The sequence below is a fragment of the Procambarus clarkii genome, chromosome 63 (assembly GCF_040958095.1).
Source record: "Procambarus clarkii isolate CNS0578487 chromosome 63, FALCON_Pclarkii_2.0, whole genome shotgun sequence".
Classification (NCBI taxonomy): domain Eukaryota; kingdom Metazoa; phylum Arthropoda; class Malacostraca; order Decapoda; family Cambaridae; genus Procambarus; species Procambarus clarkii.
The window spans coordinates 9,591,507-9,616,023 of NC_091212.1; the positions used below are offsets into that span (position 1 = coordinate 9,591,507).

At 46.6% G+C, this 24,517-nt stretch overlaps 1 protein-coding gene across 1 annotated transcript in view; it reads left to right on the forward strand.

The window, feature by feature from the left end:
- Positions 1–24,517, forward strand: part of LOC123769681 (Dynein heavy chain 1) — a 299,861-nt gene that overhangs the window by 96,171 nt on the left and 179,173 nt on the right. Inside the window, 7 exon segments of the mRNA XM_069308664.1 lie at positions 3,690–3,838; positions 5,312–5,444; positions 13,090–13,328; positions 17,450–17,618; positions 17,620–17,661; positions 17,663–17,692; positions 21,304–21,503. Of these exon segments, the coding sequence (XP_069164765.1) occupies positions 3,690–3,838; positions 5,312–5,444; positions 13,090–13,328; positions 17,450–17,618; positions 17,620–17,661; positions 17,663–17,692; positions 21,304–21,503 (962 nt within the window).

Here is a 24,517-nt window from a genome sequence, read left to right on the forward strand (position 1 = left end):
GGGTTCTTGATGACCTCCATGGAAGTGACCATTTCCCCATCCTTGTTACCTTTTTCTCTTTTCACCCTCCCCTCTCCTTCCCTAGGTGGCAGTTTGCCAAGGCAGACTGGAACCTATTTACCCTCCGTGGTGCTCTCTCCGACCTCTCCATTCTGCCTCTCCCTCGCACCCTCCTCATTTTTCATGACACCATCTTCGATGCTGACCCTCCACTCTGTTCCTTGCTCTTCCTCTCGGGGACCACGGAAGTGCGTTCCCTGGTAGAATGAGGACTGTGCTCGGGCTGTCCGCTGTAAGTGTGCATCCTGGAAGAGACACCGCCGCTGGCAGACGGCAGATTCTTTTCTTTTGCTTCAGAAGGCGAGTGGGGTGGCCCATAGGGCCATCCATACAGCTAAGCGTGAGTTGTGGAAGGTCTTATGTTTCCACCATTACCTCCAAAACTCCTATGCCGCAGATCTGGAAGTGCATCCGCAAGATAGCAGGTAAGTTTATTCTTGATGTCTCGCCGGTTCTTCACCTCCATGGTACTCTTGTGGCAGACCCGTTGCAGGTCGCGACTGAACTGGGTTCCCACTTTTCTTCTTTTAGCTCTGGTTTTCATCTTCCTCAATCTTTCCTTCTTCGTAAACCTGTTCTTGACTCTCATCCTTTAGATTTCTGCACCCATCTCAGGCTTCCCTTTAACTGATCCTTTCTCTCTCTCTCTGTACTTCAGTCTGCCCTGGCCCTCTGCGGTTCTATGGCGGCGGGCTCCGATGGTATTCATTATGAGATGCTTCACCATCTCCCTCCGTGCACGTCTCAGTATTTATTGAGTCTGTATAATCGGGTCTGGGAGTCGTCGTCAGTCCCTGAGGACTGGCTCGATGCCGTTGTCCTCCCTGTTCAGAAACCAGGGTCACTGGGAACATCCCCTAAGGACTTCTGCCCTATTGACCTCACGAGTTGTGTCTGCAAACTCTTTGAACATATGGTTAACTGTTCGTCTGATGTGGTTCTTAGAACACTATTACCACTTCTCCTTTTCTCAATTTTGTTTTTGCAAGTGCCGCAGCACAACAGATGTTCTAGTGAACTTGGAGGTCTATATTCGTACTGCTTTTGCTGCAAAGACCTCCGTTGTTTGCCGTCCTTTTTGACCTGGGAAAGGCTTACAACACCCCCTGGCGATATCATATTCTGTCCCAACTTCATTCTTTTGGCCTTCGTAGTAATCTCCCTATCTTTCTCCAAAGCTTCCTCTCTCGTCGTTCCTTTCGAGTGAGGCTTGGTGCCACTCTCTCTGCCTCTTTTCAGCAATACGAGGATGTGCCCCAAGGTAGTGTTCTGAGCACTACTCTTTTTCTGGTTGCCCTCAATGGTCTTCTTTCCTTTCTTCCTTCTGGCTTCTTCTCCACTCTCTATGTCGATGATCTTATCCTTTGCTGTCGGGGTGATGATTCGCCTCTCCTTCATCGGCGGCTTCAACTTGCGATTGATGCCGTGTCTTCTTGGGCCACCGATCATGGCTTCAGGTTCTCTACATCTAAGACTTGTGCAATGACCTTAAGTCTGAAGCATGTCGTTCTTCGTCCCTCTTTGTCACCTTATGGTCATCCCCTTGTGTAAAGGATTCCGCTAAGCTTTTGGGGTTAATCTTTGACACTCGTTGTCTTGGTCACCCCATATCTCTTACCTCCGAGTAGAATGCTCTAAGGCCCTTACCCTCCTTAAGGGTTTGTCCCATACTTCTTAGGGGAGCAGATAGGCGCACTCTACTCTCTTTATATTCCTCTTTCGTCCTGTCTAAACTCGATTATGATTGTTCTGCTACTCAGTCTGCTTCTCCTTCTACTCTTCACCGTCTTGATGCTTTGCACCATACTGGGTTGCGCCTCAGCTCTGGTGCCTTTCATTTGACTCCCGCCCTCAGCTTGTATGTTGACACTGGCTTCCTGTCTCTCCAATACCTCCGTGACCGCTACTGTCTTCGCTATCTTGCACGGTCCTTGCAACATCCTTCCTCTCGCCTCTGTCGTACTTTAACTTTTACCATTCCTTTAGTTCCTGTTCCTCTTCACCACCTCTCTCTTTCTGTCCGGTTATCTCACTTGCAAGAGTCTCTTTCAGTTTGTATCTCTAATATTTTTCTGCGTATTGATCCTTCCTTGCCCTCCATGGAGAGTCCCCCTTCTGAAGTTTTGTACATCCTTGACCCACATCACTAAAGCTTTTACCCCTCCTACAGTTCTGAAACGCCTTTTCCTTGAGCACTTTTCTTCTCACTCCTGCTGCATTTCCATCTTCACCGATGAGTCTAAGTCTGCAGGACGGTGTAGGCTACTCTGTTGTTTTTCCTGACCGCACTTATGTGTTGCCTACCTCCAGAGACTAGCATCTTCACAGCAGAACTTTATGCTACTCTCTATGCTCTTCGTCTCCTACTTTTTCGTTGTCAATTTTCCTTTGTGGTTGTCGTTAACTCTCGTAGTACCCTCATGGTTCTCGGGTCCTTTAATCTGGTCCATCCAGTGGTCGTCGGTATTCGACATTGGTTGTTTCTTATTTCCAGTATATTTAAGTCGATTGAGTTTTGCTGGATTCCCACCCATATTGGTGCCTCTTTAAATGAGTAGTGCGGTCGCTGCTGCTAAGGAAGCTGTCCACTCTTGTCCCATCTCCTGTAAAGGTATTCCTTATTCCGACTTTTACCAGGTTATTCATTCCTCCATCCTTGCCCGTTGGCAGTATTGTTGGTCTTCTGTCACTGATAACAAACTGCGTATTCTTAAGAGTAGTGTGTCCTCATGACCTTCCTCCGATCACCGTAACGAGCGATGGGAAACAGCTCTGGCAAGATTGTGTATTGGCCATATACGCTTAACTCATGGTCACTTAATGGAGCGCCACCCTGCTCCTTATTGTTCAAATTGCATTGTCCCTCTTACGGTCGTGCATGTCCTTGTTGAATGTCCTGACTTCCAGGACGAGCGTGTCTTGCTTTCTGACCGTCCCTCGAAGTCGCTGGTCCCTTGATAGAATTCTTGGTGAATCGGATACTTTTAATATCGTTTGCATTATGCGTTTCTGTTCTCGTATTGGCACCCTTAGTGATATATAGCGCCCTCTGATTATTCAGCACATTTGGTGGTGCTACATAGCCTTTCTGGTTTGGTATCCTTCTTTTCATAATTACTTACTTACTTTTTAATAGTTCGAACAAATAAATTTTAAGAAATGTTCAATAGATGTTAAATCCATAAATCTTGAATGACATGAGAAAGTGTTGCCAGATTCTCTTCCCTCGTATGACTGACACACAAGTCAGCTTTTAATGCTATACTCAGCTGCCAAATGTCATAGACTGCATTAAATATTTATGTATTTCTAAAATATGAGATATCCAAGATGTTGTTGTTTAAGATTCAGCTACTGGGAATAAACAGTTGCAAGTAGCATGGGCTATGGTGAGCCCAAAGTGGATTTAATATTAGCAAGGCAGAGCATGAATGATATCATTAGTAGAATCAGTGTTAGCGTGTAGGATATTCTTCATGTGATGAATGTTATTGGGGGATACATGTGGAGAAGTTGTTGGACGTCGGAACTTAACATGAATAAGATTGGAAACATCGGTGAGTTTACTGTTATTGTTTTAAGATACGTGACCTTTGATGTGACCTACTACCATTGCTCTGTACGCACAGGAGTCCTTCGGCCTGCTTGTGAAGTACGAGCTGGGCCTGACGCAGGAGGAGGCCGAGAGAGTGGACAACCTGCGCTTCACCTGGCAGAAGGTGCTGGCGCAGGCCGTCGAGGTCCAGAACCTCCTGTCTCGAGTACAACCCTACTTCAGGTACGTCATGCTCCTGCCGCTCTTATTTACATGGGTTTATGCCTCGCCCGCTCCCCAGGCCTAACAGACGGCCCGTGTTCCTGTTGTGAGCACGGTGGGGCGCTCAACCTCACTCTTCTCCTGTGAGCACGGTGGGGCGCTCACCCTCACTGTTCTCCTGTGAGCACGGTGGGACGCTCACTCTTACTGTTCTCTTGTGAGCACGGTGGGGCGCTCACCCTCACTGTTCTCCTGTGAGCACGGTGGGAAGACGGCCAGTGTTCCATCACTGTTCTCCTGGTCATGCCACAGTAACTGGGGCTCTGGGAGTAACATCGTCAGGGCCGCGTGTTACAAAACCGTTCACTGAAGAATTTAACCAGTTCCAGTTCCTCGCCCTAATTTAAATTTGAAATGATTCATTACATTTTCTTAAATGCTTTAGTTGACACTATTCATAACTTGATTTTCAATTGTGGAGGAGCGGAAGTGTGTGAGGGTCACATGGGTCCCCCCCCCCACGCTGACCTCTGACCTTCCCCATGATTGGGCACATTGTAGTCTCCCAACTCCCGGGTACCTATTTACTGGTTGGTGAATAGGTACATCAGGATGCATGGAAAATGCCTAGACGTCTACCATTGGCCGTGTATGGAGGTCGGGATCCAGTCTGCTGCACTAACTCCGCCTGTAGATTAACTATACAAGCAATTATTACTTAATATATTATATGTACTTTTAGTTGCTGAGCTAAGATTCTGAATAATTATGTACCATCACTGTTTAATGTGATTAGTGTTTTGTAGTGCTGCCTTTTGCAACATGTGGATAATATTTTGCAACATTTACTAACATTTAAGTCAATATTTTATAAAAGTTAATTGTAATGAGAGTGAAGAGACAGGAAGAATGAGGAGGTAGAGTTGCCAGGGAGCTTACCGCAGCACCTTGCTAGGGAGCTTGTCACAGCACCTTGCCAGGGAGCTTGCCACAGCACCTTGCCAGGTAGCTTGAGACAGCACCTTGCCAGGGATCTTGTCACAGCACCTTGCCAGGGATCTTGTCACAGCACCTTGCCAGGGAGCTTGTCACAGCACCTTGCCAGGGAGCTTGACACAGCACCTGGCCAGGGATCTTGAGACAGCACCTTGCCAGGGAGCTTGCCACAGCACCTTGCCAGGGAGCTTGACACAGCACCTTGCCAGGGATCTTGTCACAGCACCTTGCCAGGGATCTTGTCACAGCACCTTGCCAGGGAGCTTGCCACAGCACCTTGCCAGGGAGCTTGACACAGCACCTTGCCAGGGATCTTGTCACAGCACCTTGCCAGGGATCTTGTCACAGCACCTTGTCAGGGAGCTTGCCACAGCACCTTGTCAGGGAGCTTGCCACAGCACCTTGGCAGTGAGCTTGACACATCACCTTGCCAGGGAGCTTGTCACAGCACCTTGCCAGGGAGGTTGTCACAGCAGCTCAGTAAAGACGTGTCAACAGGAACGAGCTGATCCACAACGTGGCGCAGTTCAAGAAGGACTGCAACAAGTTCGTCCACGACTACCGAGCCTCAGGCCCCATGGTGGCCGGCCTCCACCCCCGCGACGCCTCCGACCGGCTCATCCTTGCTCAGGTCTGTGCTCGGCCTTCTCCTCCCTCCCGGCGGTGCTCAGGTCTGTGCTCGGCCTTCTCCTCCCTCCCGGCGGTGCCCGGGTTTGTGCTCGGCCTTCTCTCCCCCCCCCTTCCCGGCGGTGCCCGGGTCTGTGCTCGGCCTTCTCCTCTACCACTCTACTCCTCTTACTTAATACTAGGGGGGCTAACCGGCGTTGTCCGGGTCTGTCAGTATGTCTTTTTCACTTCCATAATACATTCTAGGACTGGATGCTGGGAGTGAGAATACAATCCTAGATTGTTATACAAACATACAGTCCCAGAAGGCCACTTAACCATTATCTTTAAATACCCTTCTCCCCTCAGATATCTTGTATCTCCTGCTGTACCTTACCCTTCTCCCCTCAGATATCTTGTATCTCCTGCTGTACCTTACTCTTCTCCCCTCAGATATCTTGTATCTCCTGCTGTACCTTACCCTTCTCCCCTCAGATATCTTGTATCTCCTGCTGTACCTTACTCTTCTCCCCTCAGATATCTTGTATCTCCTGCTGTACCTTACCCTTCTCCCCTCAGATATCTTGTATCGCCGGCTGTACCTTACCCTTCTCCCCTCAGATATCTTGTATCTCCTGCTGTACCTTACCCTTCACCCCTCAGATATCTTGTATCTCCTGCTGTACCTTACCCTTCTCCCCTCAGATATCTTGTATCGCCTGCTGTACCATACCCTTCTCCCCTCAGTTATCTTGTATCGCCGGCTGTACCTTACCCTTCTCCCCTCAGATATCTTGTATCGCCGGCTGTACCTTACCCTTCTCCCCTCAGATATCTTTTATCGCCTGCTGTACCTTACCCTTCTCCCCTCAGTTATCTTGTATCGCCGGCTGTACCTTACCTTCTCCCCTCAGATATCTTTTATCTCCTACTGTACCTTACCATTCACCCCTCAGATATCTTGTATCGCCTGCTGTACCATACCCTTCTCCCCTCAGATATCTTGTATCGCCGGCTGTACCATACCCTTCTCCCCTCAGATATCTTGTATCGCCGGCTGTACCTTACCATTCACCCCTCAGATATCTTGTATCTCCTGCTGTACCTTACCATTCTCCCCTCAGATATCTTGTATCGCCGACTGTACCTTACCCTTCTCCCCTCAGATATCTTGTATCGCCGGCTGTACCTTACCCTTCTCCCCTCAGATATCTTGTATCGCCGGCTGTACCTTACCCTTCTCCCCTCAGATATCTTGTATCTCCTGCTGTACCTTTCCCTTCTCCCCTCAGATATCTTGTATCGCCGGCTGTACCTTACCCTTCTCCCCCTCAGATATCTTGTATCGCCTGCTGTACCTTACCCTTCTCCCCTCAGATATCTTGTATCGCCGGCTGTACCTTACCCTTCTCCCCTCAGATATCTTGTATCTCCTGCTGTACCTTACCATTCTCCCCTCAGATATCTTGTATCGCCGGCTGTACCTTACCCTTCTCCCCTCAGATATCTTGTATCGCCGGCTGTACCTTACCCTTCTCCCCTCAGATATCTTGTATCTCCTGCTGTACCTTACCCTTCTCCCCTCAGATATCTTGTATCTCCTGCTGTACCTTACCCTTCTCCCCTCAGATATCTTGTATCTCCTGCTGTACCTTACCCTTCTCCCCTCAGATATCTTGTATCGCCGGCTGTACCTAACCCTTCTCCCCTCAGATATCTTGTATCGCCGGCTGTACCTTACCCTTCTCCCCTCAGATATCTTGTATCGCCGGCTGTACCTTACCCTTCTCCCCTCAGATATCTTGTATCGCCGGCTGTACCTTACCCTTCTCCCCTCAGATATCTTGTATCGCCGGCTGTACCTTACCCTTCTCCCCTCAGATATCTTGTATCGCCGGCTGTACCTTACCCTTCTCCCCTCAGATATCTTGTATCGCCGGCTGTACCTTACCCTTCTCCCCTCAGATATCTTGTATCGCCGGCTGTACCTTACCCTTCTCCCCTCAGATATCTTGTATCGCCGGCTGTACCTTACCCTTCTCCCCTCAGATATCTTGTATCGCCGGCTGTACCTTACCCTTCTCCCCTCAGATATCTTGTATCGCCGGCTGTACCTTACCCTTCTCCCCTCAGATATCTTGTATCGCCGGCTGTACCTTACCCTTCTCCCCTCAGATATCTTGTATCGCCGGCTGTACCTTACCCTTCTCCCCTCAGATATCTTGTATCGCCGGCTGTACCTTACCCTTCTCCCCTCAGATATCTTGTATCGCCGGCTGTACCTTACCCTTCTCCCCTCAGATATCTTGTATCGCCGGCTGTACCTTACCCTTCTCCCCTCAGATATCTTGTATCGCCGGCTGTACCTTACCCTTCTCCCCTCAGATATCTTGTATCGCCGGCTGTACCTTACCCTTCTCCCCTCAGATATCTTGTATCGCCGGCTGTACCTTACCCTTCTCCCCTCAGATATCTTGTATCGCCGGCTGTACCTTACCCTTCTCCCCTCAGATATCTTGTATCGCCGGCTGTACCTTACCCTTCACCCCTCAGATATCTTGTATCTCCTGCTGTACCTTACCCTTCTCCCCTCAGATATCTTGTATCGCCGGCTGTACCTTACCCTTCTCCCCTCAGATATCTTGTATCGCCGGCTGTACCTTACCCTTCTCCCCTCAGATATCTTGTATCGCCGGCTGTACCTTACCCTTCTCCCCTCAGATATCTTGTATCGCCGGCTGTACCTTACCCTTCTCCCCTCAGATATCTTGTATCGCCGGCTGTACCTTACCCTTCTCCCCTCAGATATCTTGTATCGCCGGCTGTACCTTACCCTTCTCCCCTCAGATATCTTGTATCGCCGGCTGTACCTTGTCATATTCTAAATGATTGATAAATTAACTCCATCTAAACCGCCAAATACAAACAATATAATATATTGTAGCGATTCAACACAAGTAATTGATCAATTTGATCACTACACTTAATGAATGACTTAATAATTGACTTAGGGATTAATATTTAATTTCTGTCAGCAGCTTTCACTGAAATGAAAATGATGATGATAATGTTTATATAGGGAAAAATACATATATACCAAACAAGTTACTAGAAGAATTTAGGATTTCTAGATAGAGCGAAGTATATACTCTGCATAAAGCCACTATTAAGCTCATCGTTTCAGGAATAAAAAGTAAAGACAAAAAAATTCGAGTAAAAATATATCACTAATTCTGTCATAATAATTTGCAGACGATGAATCACAATAACGGGGCTGATGACATTAAGACTAAACCACACACCACAAGATGAGATGTTTCGGTCCCTCTTGGACCGTTATCAAGTCGATTGTGATAATGACAGTCGACTTGATAATGGTCCAGGAGGGACCAAAACGTCGTCCTCTCCTCATCTTCTGGTGTGTGGTTTAGGCTTAATACTTTCAGACCACAAGACAATGTTTTGTAACAGGATAATAATTAATAAAACCATATATCCCTTATAAATCCTCAATTCAAATAATGATGCAGGAAAAAATTATAATTATGAAGTAAAAATCATAAAAGAATCAACTAGTATTAAAACCACTAATACTTCAATGATATTAAAATAATTAAACATTAAGAAAGTTATAGTAATATTACATTGACTGGAATATGACTATTAATTCTTACAGTAATCTAATAATAAGAGGGAATCAAGAACACGAGAATAGGGAAACTCACTTGCAACATTGACAACGTTTGCAACATTGACAACACTTGCAACATTGACAGCACTTGCAACATTTGCAACGTTGACAACACTTGAATGTGTCATACACATGATTAAGAGGGGATCATACACATTCAAAATGTGTATGATCCCCTCATACACATTCTGAAAGTGATCATACTGAATGTGTCATACACATTTACTCATCCAGCGTCATATACCATCACTCATCCAGCGTCATAGACCATCACTCATCCAGCGTCATAGACCATCACTCATCCAGCGTCATAGACCATCACTCATCCAGCATCATACACATTTACTCATTAAGCGTCATACACCATCACTTGTCGGAAATTTCCGACACCCCAAATACTAACCCCTAGCACGATAAGATATAAATATTGTGTTGGTAATATTAGTAGATTTAATTTCCTAACTCAAAGCACAGGGTCGCCAAAAGTTTCCTACCATCCATGCCTGTTTTTGCGTCAGCCACCCCAGCTCCAGTGAGAACAAACTCTATATTCAAATCTAATTAAACCCAGTCTAACCTCTGCTTAATTTGCTTTGTAATTTAGATTGGAAATTTTTTTCATTCACCTAATCAAATTACACCTCCATCTCAAGGTGGAAATTTGAACAACCGGGATCAGCTGATTACTGGTTGATATAAAAGTCAAGTCACTTATATCATTTACGTATATGTGTTTTTCAACCACTGACACTTCGGTCCAATAACATAAACAGTGGAAGATTGTCTGCTGATATCTGAAGTGTATTTTTAAGAAGTAAAACGACGTTGATAATGTCTTGTTAGATAATAGGACAACCTAGAATACTGTGACTTATATTCCGGGGCCATGCGCCGAAGAGGAGGTAGAGGGCGCGCGAAACCCTTGCTCTCCGAGACAGATAACAGCAACATCCCTGTGAACCCTGCAAATTTGCATCGCATTGTTTTGAAATCATCCGTACACTTACGACTCCCCAGGCGTTGCTGCTTGCTTCATCCAACAAAGGGACGTTGCGTCCGGTCAGTAAATTGACTATCTATATTTTTTTTTATGGTCATATTAACCTTTTAGATTGCCCGGACGTTAGGACACCAAAATAGCCGGAATAAGTTTAATTCCTTTAAATAGTAATCCCTTTTATGAGGATTAGCTGAAATTACTTTACCTTTATAGATAGATAGATAGATAGAGATATATACAAGAGTTGTTACATTCTTGTACAGCCACTAGTACGCGTAGCGTTTCGGGCAAGTCCTTAATCCTATGGTCCCTGGAATACGATCCCCTGCCGCGAAGAATCGTTTTTTCATCCAAGTACACATTTTACTGTTGCGTTAAACAGAGGCTACAGTTAAGGAATTGCGCCCAGTAAATCCTCCCCGGCCAGGATACGAACCCATGACATAGCGCTCGCGGAACGCCAGGCGAGTGTCTTACCACTACACCACGGAGACTGTATGGAATTACATTGTATATTCTCCACAGCAAGGAGGGACACCAATGGGAGCTTGTCGACTCAACTTGTGCATCATATGTCGACGATGCCATCACGTTGAGACTAGGAACTGACTGATTTCGGGAGACTGTCAGACGCACTTCTAATAAAGAGCGTGACAGCTAAGCCATACTAAACTTTACTTATGATATTGTAGTTAGTTCACTAACTTCACAACAAATTTTATTTTACAAAATTTTACTTTTGATATTATTTAGAAATATTTAATTTACAAGGTGGATTTATCATTATCAAATCTACCCCCAAAATTTTGTGGAAGTGGAAACATCCGACAAGTCATTAAATCTTATTACAGTCCACTTATACAATTTTTTTCATACAGTCCATATAATAATCTTATAACAATAATAAACTATTGTTAGATATATTTCTAACATCAGTCATCCAGTGTCATGCAACATCATTTATACAGTGCCATTCACCATTACTCGTCCTGTGTCATACACATTCACTCATCCAGCGTCATACACCATCACTCATCCAGCATCATACACCATCACTTATCCAGCGTCATACACCATCACTCATCCAGCATCATACACCATCACTTATCCAGCGTCATACACCATCACTCATCCAGCATCATACACCATCACTTATCCAGCGTCATACACCATCACATAAGGCATCATACAACACCAAGAATCCTGCGTCTCACAAGCCACGTATCCTGAATCACATAACATTCATCCTGCATCAAATACCACCATTCATTCTACGCCAAAGACAACCACTTATGCAACACACTGCGTCATGCAACCACACTCATTCTGCGTCATGCAACCACACTCATTCTGCGTCATGCAACCACACTCATTCTGCGTCATGCAACCACACTCATTCTGCGTCATGCAACCACACTCATTCTGCGTCATGCAACCACACTCATTCTGCGTCATGCAACCACACTCATTCTGCGTCATGCAACCACACTCATTCTGCGTCATGCAACCACACTCATTCTGCGTCATGCAACCACACTCATTCTGCGTCATGTGCCTCCACTTGCCTTGGGTCACATATCATCATGTACCCTTTGTCGTATACCACTCCTCATCCTGCGTCAGATACCAACACTCATCCCTCATCCTGCATCAGAGACCATCACTCACCTCTCATCTTGCGTCTGATACCAACACTCACCCTTCATACTGCGTCAGATACCAACACTCACCCTTCATCCTCCGTGATACCAACAGTCACCCTTCATCCTCCGTGATACCAACACCCACCCTTCATCCTGGCTCAGATACCAACACTCACCCTTCATCCTCCGTGATACCAACACTCATCCTTCATCCTGCCTCAGATACCAACACTCACCCCTCATCCTGCCTCAGATACCAACACTCACCCCTCATCCCGCATCAGATACCAACACTCACCCCTCATCCTGCCTCAGATACCAACACTCACCCTTCATCCTGCCTCAGATACCAACACTCACCCCTCATCCTGCCTCAGATACCAACACTCACCCCTCATCCTGCCTCAGATACCAACACTCACCCTTCATCCTGCCTCAGATACCAACACTCACCCTTTATCCTGCCTCAGATACCAACACTCACCCCTCATCCTGCCTCAGATACCAACACTCACCCCTCATCCCGCATCAGATACAAACAGTTGGATGTGGTGTTCGTGTTCCCTGGCTTGAGTAACTGTCTTGATGTGTTACACATCAAGACAGATGTGTGGATGTGTATCTATGATGTGAAATCACATCATAGATTTCATGATGTGTAACCCACACGAGAACTCCTCCCGAGTCATGCTATGTGTTGTGAACATATACATTGCCAAATACAATTACTAAATGTTGAGTTCCTTCTAAAGTCTTATGTATAGGTATGAATGTCACAAAGCTGCCACATGAACCTGTGTGTGGCACCATGTCATGTATCATGATGCGTGTGGTATCATGGCATGTATCATGATGCGTGTGGTATCATGCCATGTATCATGATGCGTGTGGTATCATGCCATGTATCATGATGCGTGTGGTATCATGGCATGTATCATGATGTGTGTGGTATCAAGGCATGTATCATGATGCGTGTGGTATCATGGCATGTATCATGATGCGTGTGGTATCAAGGCATGTATCATGATGCGTGTGGTATCAAGGCATGTATCATGATGCGTGTGGTATCATGCCATGTATCATGATGCGTGTGATATCATGGCATGTATTATGATGCGTGTGGTATCATGGCATGTATCATGATGTGTGTGGTATCAAGGCATGTATCATGATGCGTGTGGTATCATGGCATGTATCATGATGCTTATGGTATCATGGCATGTATCATGATGCTTGTGGTATCAAGGCATGTATCATGATGCGTGTGGTATCATGGCATGTATCAAGTTGCTCGAGGTATCGAGACAAGAACATCATGTAGTTTTCGTAACAACAGAACCGGTTCGACACACTGTGGCGGAAGCACTCGAGCTACTCAGTGGGGGAGGAACTCTTCCGCTTACCTCGCTCAGAGTTCCCTGAGCTGGGCCAGATCCGCAAGGAGCTCAACCTCCTCCAGAAGCTCTACAAGCTCTACAACGACGTCATTGACCGCGTGACCTCCTATTACGACATCCCCTGGGGCGAGGTTAACATAGAAGAGATCAACAATGAGCTTATGGAGTTCCAGAACAGGTGAGACGGTCCCAGAGGAGGGAAGACGGTCCCAGAGTAGGGAAGATGGTCCCAGAGTAGGGAAGATGGTCCCAGAGGAGGGAAGACGGTCCCAGAGTAGGGAAGATGGTCCCAGAGTAGGGAAGACGGTCCCAGAGTAGGGAAGATGGTCCCAGAGTAGGGAAGATGGTCCCAGAGTAGGGAAGATGGTCCCGGAGTAGGGAAGATGGTCCCAGAGTAGGGAAGATGGTCCCAGAGTAGGGAAGACGGTCCCAGAGTAGGGAAGATGGTCCCAGAGTAGGGAAGATGGTCCCAGAGTAGGGAAGATGGTCCCAGAGTAGGGAAGATGGTCCCAGAGTAGGGAAGATGGTCCCAGAGTAGGGAAGATGGTCCCAGAGTAGGGAAGATGGTCCCAGAGTAGGGAAAATGGTCCCAGAGTAGGGAAGACGGTCCCTGAGTAGTGAAGACGGTCCCTGAGTAGCGAAGACGGTCCCAGAGTAGCGAAGACGGTCCCAGAGTAGCGAAGACGGTCCCAGAGTAGCGAAGACGGTCCCAGAGTAGCGAAGACGGTCCCTGAGTAGCGAAGACGGTCCCTGAGTAGCGAAGACGGTCCCAGAGTAGCGAAGCCGGTCCCTGAATAGCGAAGACGGTCCCAGAGTAGCGAAGCCGGTCCCTGAAGCCGGTCACTTTTGCTGGGGCCTATAACTATACGACTCTCTTGATCCATCATGATATTCTTTTCTCTCCCCATTCAGTTGCTATTCAGTGTTCTACAGACCGTATTCTTGTGAGTAAATAGTATACTGTCTGTTTCATTTATCTCCTCCACCTAAATGTTTCACTTTCTCTTCCTGATCTTAAACATCTGTTGGACTTCTTACCGGAACCTCTGCCCCGGCAAATCACCCCTTTTGGGTGATTTTCTGGCATACCCACTGGAGGTGGGTATACCACTCACACCCTTTCTGCCTTGATCTTTCTCTCTGCTTATTTTCTCTTTATGGACTTCACCTGGTGGGTTCTTGATGACCTACATAACAGCGACCATTTCCCCATCCTTGTCACCACTTTCTCTTTTCACCCTCCCCTCTGTTTCCCTAGGTGACAGTTAGCCAAGGCTAACGGGAACCTCTTCACCGTACTCGCTACTCTTTCCGACATCATTAATCTGCCTCTTCCCAACGTTCTCCTCTTTCATGACGCTGTTTCTGATGCTGCCCTCTGATCTATTTTTCGCTCTACCTCCCAGGGCGCACGGAAGTGCGTTCCCTGGTAGAATACAGACTGTGGTTGGGCTGTCTGCTGTAAGCGTGCAGCCTAGAAGAAACATCGTCGCCGACGGACGCCCGATTCTTTTATTTTGTTTCGGAAGGCGAGAGCTGTGGCCAGTAGGGCCATCCATACGGCTATGCGTAAGGGTTGGAGATCTTTCGTTTCCACCATTAAGTCTTACACTACTCTGACCTCCGATCTGGAAGAAAATCCGCAAGATAGCGGGTAAGTTTGTTCCAGATGTCTTGCCAGTCTTTCACGTCCATGATTCTATTGTGGCAGATCCAGTGTCGGCTATAACCGAATTAGGTTCACACTTTTCGACTGTAGGCTCTGATCCTCATCTTCATCCTTCTTTCCTAACTCGTAAGCTTTCTTAAATCTTGTCCCTTAGAGTTTTGCACTCATCTTCAGCTTCCTTATAACGATCCTTTTTCTCTCTCAGAACTCCAGTCTGCTCTGGTCCTCTGCGGTTTTACGAAGGCGGGCTCAGATCATATTCATTATGAGATGCTTCATTATCTATGCACGTTTCAGTATTTTCTGTATTTATAACCGTGTCTGAGAGTCGTTGTCAATCCCTGAGGACTGGCTTGAGGAGGTTGCTCTTCCTATTCGGAAAACTGGTTCTCTAGGGTCATCCCCTAAAGACTTCTGCCCCATTGCTGTATCGAGTTGCATCTGCAATCTCTTTTGAACGTATGGTCAATGTCCGCCTGATGTGGTTCTTGAACCGCTATCACCTTTTCACTCCTTCTCAATTTGGGTTTCACAAGTGTCGCAGCATGACTGATGTCCTCGTGAACTTGGTGGTCTATATTCATACTGGCTTTCCTGTGAAGACCTCTGTGGTTGCTGTCCTTTTTGACACGGAAAAGGTGTATGACACCTCCTGGAGATACCATATTCTGTCCCAACTCCGTTCCTTTGGTCGTTGTGGTACTCTCCCTCTCTTCAACCAGAGCTTCCTCTCTCGTTGTTCCTTTCGAGTGCAGCGTGGTACCGCTCTCTCGGTCTCTTTTCAGCAATATGAAGGTGTGCCCCCAAGCTAGTGTTCTGATCACTGCTCTTTTTCCTGGTTGCCCTCAATGGTCTTTCCTCCTTCCCCTCTGACATTTTCTCCACTCTTTATGTTGACGATTTTACCCTTTGCTGTCAAGGTGATGACTTGCCTCTCCTTCAACGGCGGCTACAACTTGCGATTGATACAATGTCATCCTGGCCCACCAATCATGGCTTCAAGTTCTCTATAGCTAAGATTTGTGCTATGACCATTACTCGGAAGCAGGTCGTTCTTCAACCCCCTCTGTTGTTTTATGGTAATTATTTTTTGAATAAGGATTATGTTAAACTTCTGGGGTTAATCTTTAACACTCGTTTGCCTTGGTCACCCCATTTCTCCCCATAGCTACTGTCATTCGCTACTTTGCGTGGTCCCTACAACACCCTCACTCTCGCTTATGTCGTGCTCTGACCATTACCCCTCCTATGGGCCCTGTTCCTTTTCACCACATTCCTTTTTCTGGCCGGTTGTCTCGCTTGCAAGGTTCTCCCTCGGTTCATGTTATCAATATTTCTCCTCGTGGCGTTCCATCCTTGCCTCCCCATCGAGGGTCCCTCTTCATAAATTTTGTAGAACCTTGACCCGCATGACGGAAAGCTTTTACCACTCGTTCAGTTCTGAAACGCTTTTTTCTTGCTCACTTTTCTTCACACTCCAGCTCAATCTCTGTCTTCACAGGTGGGTCTAACTCTGCTGGTGGTGTAGGCTACTCCGTTGTATTTCCTAACTGCACCTACATGTGTCGCCTGCCTCTGGAGACTAGCATCTTCACAGCAAAACTTTATGCAATTTTTTATGTTCTTCATCAACCGCTTTCTCGTCGTAATTCTTCCTTTGTAGTTGTCATTGACTCTCGCAGTGTCCTCAGTCCTGTCCCTTTTGTGATCACCGAAATTTAATATTGACTGTTTCTTATCTCTAGCAGATTTAAGACAGTTGAGGTTTGCTGGGTTCCTAGCCATATTGGTGGTTCCTTAAATGAGTGTGTGGATGCTGCCACTAAGGAGGCTATCCGGACTTGCCACATTTCCCGCAAAGGTGTTCCTTATTTCGACTTCTACCCAGTTATTCATTTCTCAATCCGTGCCCGTTGTCAGGATTGCTGGTCTTCTGTTACTGGCAACAAGCTGCGTGCTCTTAAGGGTAGTGTGTCCTAAATGTTCTTCCTCCTACCACCGTAACCTGGCAGTGGAAAATTGCTCTGGCGAGGTTACGTATTGGTCATACACGCTGAACTCACGGTACATTCATGGACCGCCTGCCCTGCTCCTTATTGTCCAAACTGCATTGTCCCTCTTATAGTCGTGCATATCCTTGTTGAATGTCCTGACTATCAGGATGTCCTGACTTCCAGGATGTCCTGACTTCTAGGATGTGCCTGACTCTTCTTTCCTGACTGTCTCTCGCGGTCACCTGTCCCTCAATAGAATCCTTGGTGAATTCAGATACCTTTGATGTTGTTCATCTGATGCGCTTTTCTTCTCGTATCATTATCATTAGTGATATTTAGCGCCTTTTCAATATCCCGCACATTTGACGGTGCTAGATAGCCTCCCCGGCTTGGTGCCTTCTTTTGATAATTATTTACTAACTTACTTACGTCTTGACCATGTCAGAAGCTTACACACGACCTAGAATATGTTGAACACTGAGTTACATGATAAGAAAGTCACTCAATATTACAGTCAGTGCAGCTGTAATGTTGTTTGAGGATTGTGCTAGATAATGTGAGTGTGTGGATACACACCAAAACGTGCATTGCTGAGTTACAGGAGCACATATATTTAATATATTGTTTTTCCTGTAGATGTCGCAAGCTGCCTAAAGGTCTGAAGGAGTGGCCGGCTTTCAACACACTGAAGAAGACCATTGATGACTTCAACGACATGTGCCCCCTGCTGGAGCTGATGTCGAACAAGGCCATGAAGCCTCGCCACTGGCAGCGTATCGCCGAGGTCATCAACAGACCCCTGGAAGGTAGACAGCGAGAACTTCTGCCTCAGGAACATCATGGACACTCCCTATTCTCCAGTTCAAGGAGGACATTGAGGTACGCCCTCATACTGCACGTAAGAGATTCGTAAATGTTATTATGGAATATATTTCAGGAAAAATTGATTTGTAAATAAGTAGTGTAATGTATTTGTTGACTGTAAACAGACCCAGTAATGACAAATGATAATCATTGGGCCTTAGGGTGGGATTTAATACATTTCATTTTACGTTATGTATTAAGAAAATTAATTAAATATATAAATTATTAATTTCCTCGAGTCATTTGAAATAAAAAGTTTATAAATTTTGTTGGATTCAAAACAATTGAAAATAATTTAAAATTTGTGCACAAAACTTGAGAATGGCCTAGTAGTATTGAGAACAGAAAACATAGATGTAAAACAAGATACGACACGTACTGCAGCTGCAGCATCTCGAGTATGGCGTGTGGGATACATAGTATAACAACACATAAGAGTAGAACGTATGTGTCTGGTCACTGGAAACAGGAGACCTAGCGGAAAGCTGGAAGACAGCTAGTGTAGTACCAATATTAAAAAAGGATGACCAGCAAGAGGCCCTGAACTACAGGCCAGTTTCTGTAACTTGTAACCATGCAAGGTGATGGAGAAGGTCGTGAGAAAAAAGTTCATAGAACATCTGGAGGGATGGAGCTTTGAACATACCACCAGGATAGGTTAAGGGATGGTAAATCGTGCCTCTTAGGTTCAATCAAACTCTATGACCAGGTGACAAAAATTAGGTAAGAAAGAGAAGAGTGGGCAGGCTACATTTTTTAGACTGTATGAAAGCCTTTGACATAGTACCCCATAAAAGTCTGTTACAAAAATGGATAAACTGATAGGAATAAAAAGTAAGAGGGTCCAGCAGATAAGGGAGAATCTAAGCAATAGAAAACAGAGTTACAGTCAGGGAGGGGTGGGGGGAGACCACAGAGTTACGACATATCACCAGCGGAGACCCACAGGCCTCTGTACTTGGACCCATCGTGTTTCTGATAAGTAAACGATCTTCTGGAGGGTATAGACTCAATCCTCTCATTGTTTGCTGATGATGCAAAAATTATGAGAAGAATCAAGACCTAGGAAGGTAGATAGACAGAGACCACAAGACGACATGGACAAACTGGATGATGGTCTAGAAAATGGCAACTAAATTTAACTCGGGTAAATGTAAATTAATAAAATTGGATTAAGGACCAGGAGGTAGAACATAAGGTACCATCTGGGAAGTAAATTCCTTCAAGAGTCAAGTAGAGAGAAAAATCTGGGAGTTGATATTACATCGAACCTGTCCCCAGGAAACCCGAATCAAAAGGATTTCATGAGTATCATATGCTAGATTGTCCATCATAAGAATTGCCTTTAGAAACTTGTGCAAAGAATCATTCAGAACTTTGTATACCACATATATCTGACCAATCCAGGAGCTCCAGGACTCCAGCTCCAGCTCCAGCTTGGAGTCCATACCTAGTTAAACACAAGACAAAGTTAGAGAAGATTCAGATGTATGCCACCAGACATGTCCCAGAGCTGATTTTTTTTTTTTTTTTTTTTTTTATTAACATATTAGGTACATCTGCATTAGTGCAGCTACCCTAGACTATATGAAGTGGAGTACAGTGTGTCAAAAAAGCTAACTAGGTGATGCTATAAAATCCCCATCACACAGGATGGTTAGTCATACAGAGGCATGTGATTAAGCGGTCTGCACTGGCAGACTCCGGATGCATTTTGAGGATATCAACAACACAAGATTGAATAAGGTAGCAGTGGTAATACAAGTCCCCATCTCGCAGGATGGTTAGTCATACAGAGTCATGTGTTTAATAGCCTGCACTGGCAAATTTTGGGTATACTGTGAGGATATCTTCAAGAATACGAGAGTGAATAAAGTAATTGCAAAGCTCCAGGTACCTCATGCCAACTGGTCTGAAAGGTCTAATAATTGGGCATTCAGTGATGTAGTGCGGGAGATCATGCCGTAGTTCCTGCTCACAGAGTTTGCAACTGGAGTGCTCAGGATTGGGAGACCCGTCACCTGCAGCCACCTGCCACAGGTAACGGTAACCCAACCTGATCCTTGCAACCACTGTGTCGCACAGTCTAGTGGACGTTTTGTGCTGTCCATAGATGTAGGTTTCAGATCTGAACAAATCATAGCTTTTTATACTAGTACTTTCAGGTCGTTGGGAGTCAGTAAGTTCTTTCCTATCAGATCTGAATGTTTGGACCAATACAGTTTTGACAGCAGAGATGGGGATACCTAGATCTAATTCAACTTCAAACTTGTTACACGCTAATTTGGCTGCAATGTCTGTCTCATTATGATGGGTTATATTTATGTGTGAGGGTATCCATACAAAGGAGAATTCGAGACCCTTTACTCTGTGCATCAATTAGGTCATTTATAATTGGGAGTATGAGGTTCTTGCTGTCGATCTTCCAAGAGAAGTTTTCGATTGCTTGAAGAGCAGACTTTGAATCGCAGAATATTATTCCTCCTCCAATATTTTTTAATGTGCTGGTTGCTAAATGTAATGCTGCTAGTTCTGCTTGTGTGGAGGTCAGCCAGTTGTTTAGCCTGACACTGACAGACTTTGTGCAAATATTATTTCTATAGAACCTACATGCCGCTGCAGTCCGTCCAGTAGAAGACTGGACTGAGCCGTCGGTGTAGACACAGTGCTCGTGAGATCTTAGACTCTCGATGGAGGAGGCAATTGTTTCAAGAGTGACAGCTTTGAGTAGAGCAAGATTCTCATTATCTTTCTTGGTGACAGGTGTGTATGATACTTGAATGGTGGGGTACAGATAAAGAGGAATATCAGAGACTGGTAGATTGCACTTAAAAGCTGAGAGGTATGAGTTACTGGAAAAGCCTACGGGAATTAAAACTCACGTCCCTGGAAGACAGAAGAGACATGATCACCACCTAAAAACTTTTTAGAGGAATTAACAGGGTGGACAAAAACAAAGTATTTAGCATGGGTGAAACACTAATAAGGGGACTCAGGTGGAAACTGAGTACCCAAATGAGCCAGAATGTAATAAAAATTAATAAATAGAATGCATTTGGCTGTGATGTGGTGGAGGTAGACTTCGTACTCAGTTTCAAATGAAGAAATTATAGAGCCCAATAGGCTCAGGAATCTGTTCATCAGTAGATAAACAGTTGAGAGGCGGGGCCAAAGAGCCGGAGCTCAACCCACGCAAGTACAACTAGGCGAGTACGTACTGTAGCTGTATTATCTCGAGTATGGAGTGTTGGATACATAAACAACACATAAGACACATGTATTGCAGCCCCGGCATAGAGCGTGGGATACATAAACAAGACATAAGACACATGTTCTGCAGCCCCAACATGGAGCCTGGGATACATAAACACCACATAAGACACATGTACTGCAGCCCCAACATGGAGCCTGGGATACATAAACACCACATAAGACACATGTACTGCAGCCCCAACATGGAGCGTGGGATACATAAACAACACATAAGACACATGTTCTGCAGCCCCAACATGGAGCATGGGATACATAAACAACACATAAGATACATGTACTGCAGCCCCAACATGGAGCATGGGATACATAAACAACACATAAGACACATGTACTACAGCATGTTACTCCTTCAGGACATCTGCATCTCAGCCGTGAAGGAGAAGGACATTGAGGCGAAGCTGAGGATAGTGACCAACGAGTGGGCCAACCATGACCTGACTTTCTCCACCTTCAAGAACCGCGGCGAACTGCTGCTGCGGGGCGACACTACTGCTGAGGTCATCACCCAGCTGGAGGACTCCCTCATGGTGCTCGGCTCCCTCCTCTCCAACAGGTAGGCTCCTTCCTCATGGTGCTGGGCTCCCTCCTCTCCAACAGGTAGGCTCCTCTCTCATGGTGCTCGGCTCCCTCCTCTCCAACAGGTAGGCTCCTTCCTCATGGTGCTGGGCTCCCTCCTCTCCAACAGGTAGGCTCCTCTCTCATGGTGCTCGGCTCCCTCCTCTCCAACAGGTAGGTCCTCCCTCATGGTGCTGGGTTCCCTCCTCTCCAACAGGTAGGTCCTCCCTCATGGTGCTGGGTTCCCTCCTCTCCAACAGGTAGGTCCTCCCTCATGGTGCTGGGTTCCCTCCTTTCCTACAGGTAGGCTCCTCCCTCATGGTGCTGGGTTCCCTCCTCTCCAACAGGTAGGTCCTCCCTCATGGTGCTGGGCTCCCTCCTCTCCAACAGGTAGGCTCCTTCCTCTCCAACAGGTAGGTCCTCCCTCATGGTGCTGGGCTCCCTCCTCTCCAACAGGTAGGCTCCTTCCTCATGGTGCTGGGTTCCCTCCTCTCCAACAGGTAGGTCCTCCCTCATGGTGCTGGGCTCCCTCCTCTCCAACAGGTAGGTCCTCCCTCATGGTGCTGGGCTCCCTCCTCTCCAACAGGTAGGCCCTCCCTCATGGTGCTGGGTTCCCTCCTCTCCAACAGGTAGGCTCCTCCCTCATGGTGCTGGGCTCCCTCCTCTCCAACAGGTAGGCTCCTCCCTCATGGTGCTGGGCTCCCTCCTCTCCAACAGGTAGGCTCCTCCCTCATGGTGCTGGGCTCCCTCCTCTCCAACAGGTAGGCTCCTCCCTCATGGTGCTGGGTTCCCTCCTCTCCAACAGGTAGGTCCTTCCTCATGGTGCTGGGTTCCCTCCTCTCCAACAGGTAGGCTCCTCCCTCATGGTGCTGGGCTCCCTCCTCTCCAACAGGTAGGCTCCTCCCTCATGGTGCTGGGCTCCCTCCTCTCCAACAGGTAGGCTCCTCCCTCATGGTGCTGGGCTCCCTCCTCTCCAACAGGTATGCTCCTCCCTCATGGTGCTCGGCTCCCTCCTCTCCAACAGGTAGGCTCCTCCCTCATGGTGCTCGGCTCCCTCCTCTCCAACAGGTAGGCTCCTCCCTCATGGTGCTCGGTTCCCTCCTCTCCAACAGGTAGGCTCCTCCCTCATGGTGCTGGGCTCCCTCCTCTCCTTAAAGTTGACCGTTCCTCTGTCAGCATGAACAATAAGAGAGAGCTTGGAAGGAGAGCAACGCTCTTACTATGTCCTTTCAACTCTTACTCAGCGGAGAAATACTCACTCTTAAGGCAGATTTAACCGGGGGTTCCTGCACTCTTACCCCTAAACAGTAACCCTGGAAACACAAACCGAAACTGTCTCTATTTTCCGCTTGTTACAACGTGTAATAAAGTTGTTACATTTTGGCTTAACGTGTTTATGACGTATTAGAACGCTGTTACAACTTGCTATATTGGTTGTTATAACTGGTTAGGAGGTGTTAAAACTTGCTCGAACGTTGTACCAACGTCGTAGTTTCGGTGTGTGTTTGGCGGGAAGGTCTCATCAAGGCAACAACAGTGAACTTACATCAGCAGCAGGTCCTGGGGCCGACTTGTCATAAACTTCACTCTTATGAGATGGATCAGTCCCTCCTGCCCTCTTCCTACGACGGACACAAAACACTGCACTAATATTACCCAAACCTAACCTGCCTCACCTAACCTAACCTGACCTTACCTAACCTTATCTTACCTTATTTAACCGGACCTTACCTAACCTAACCTTTCCTTACTTAACCTTACCTTACCCTTCCTAACCTTACCATACCTAACATACCTTGCCTAACCTTACCTTACCTTACCTTTCCTCCCGTTACCTAACCTTACCTTTCCTGTGCAGGCAACTTACCTTTCCTCCCGTTACCTAACCTTACCTTACCTCCCGTTACCTAACCTTACCTTACCTAACCTAACCTTACCTTACCTTACCTAACCTAACCTTACCTTACCTTACCCAACCTTACCTTACCTTACCTAACCTTACCTTACCTAACCATACCTTGCCTTACCTAACCATACCTTGCCTTACCTAACCATTACCTAACCTTACTTTATCTAACCTGACCTTACCTAACCTTATCTTCCCTAACCGAGTGACCCGCTATTACGAACGCCGTCTAAATGCAGTCCTTACCTGCATCAATAGTCATTTATCCCATCTAGTAAGATCGTAGACGGCACAAACAATGCTATAAGTTAGTAAGGTAAGTGCCTCAAGGATTTACCACGTGCGAGAACACGTGGGGTGAACCAGGTGGCAGGTGCGGCTGACACTCACGGCACCGTGGTTGTGCGTAGCGCGGCGTTTAAACAGCTGGGTGGCCGGCGACAACCTCACACAGGTTGGCAAGTGTGACCACACGGAGTGAGACACACGGTGGACACGGTGATGCGTGGAGGCTGACTCCGTACACTGTTTCAAATGTAGATATTATAGAGCCCAATAGGCTCAGGAATCTGTACACCAGTTGATTGACAGTTAAGAGGCGGGACCAAAGAACCAGAGCTCAACCCCCACAAGCACATGTTGTGGGGTGGCACGGCGTTGGGTGGCAAAGCACTTAAGTCTACAAAATAGGTGTAAATACAGTTATCTAACTCAGAGAAATATATTAACAGCACACTATTTAATCAATGCTTATCCGCTCTAGATAACTCTCACAGCAATAGGCTAACGGATGATAACAATAAACACGGATTTAAAACTGGCAGTGTAGGTGCTTCTGCTTGAAAATCACGTGGTGAGCACTTTCTCCCTCTCTCTCTCGTTTAATCATTTGTAAATACTACGTTCTTGAGTCTGTAGGCGGGACAGCTAGATGAAATTTGTCTGGTAATGAGTTACCTGAATCACGTCTACCTCAGGCAAGCGACAACTTCACAATGAGGGGGGAAGTTATGAGGCGGCCTGCTCCAGGCGGTGACCCTCACACTCCCCCTCCCCCCCCCCCCCCCTTGTTCTTTGAAAAGAACCAGTCCGGCTCCAGACACTAA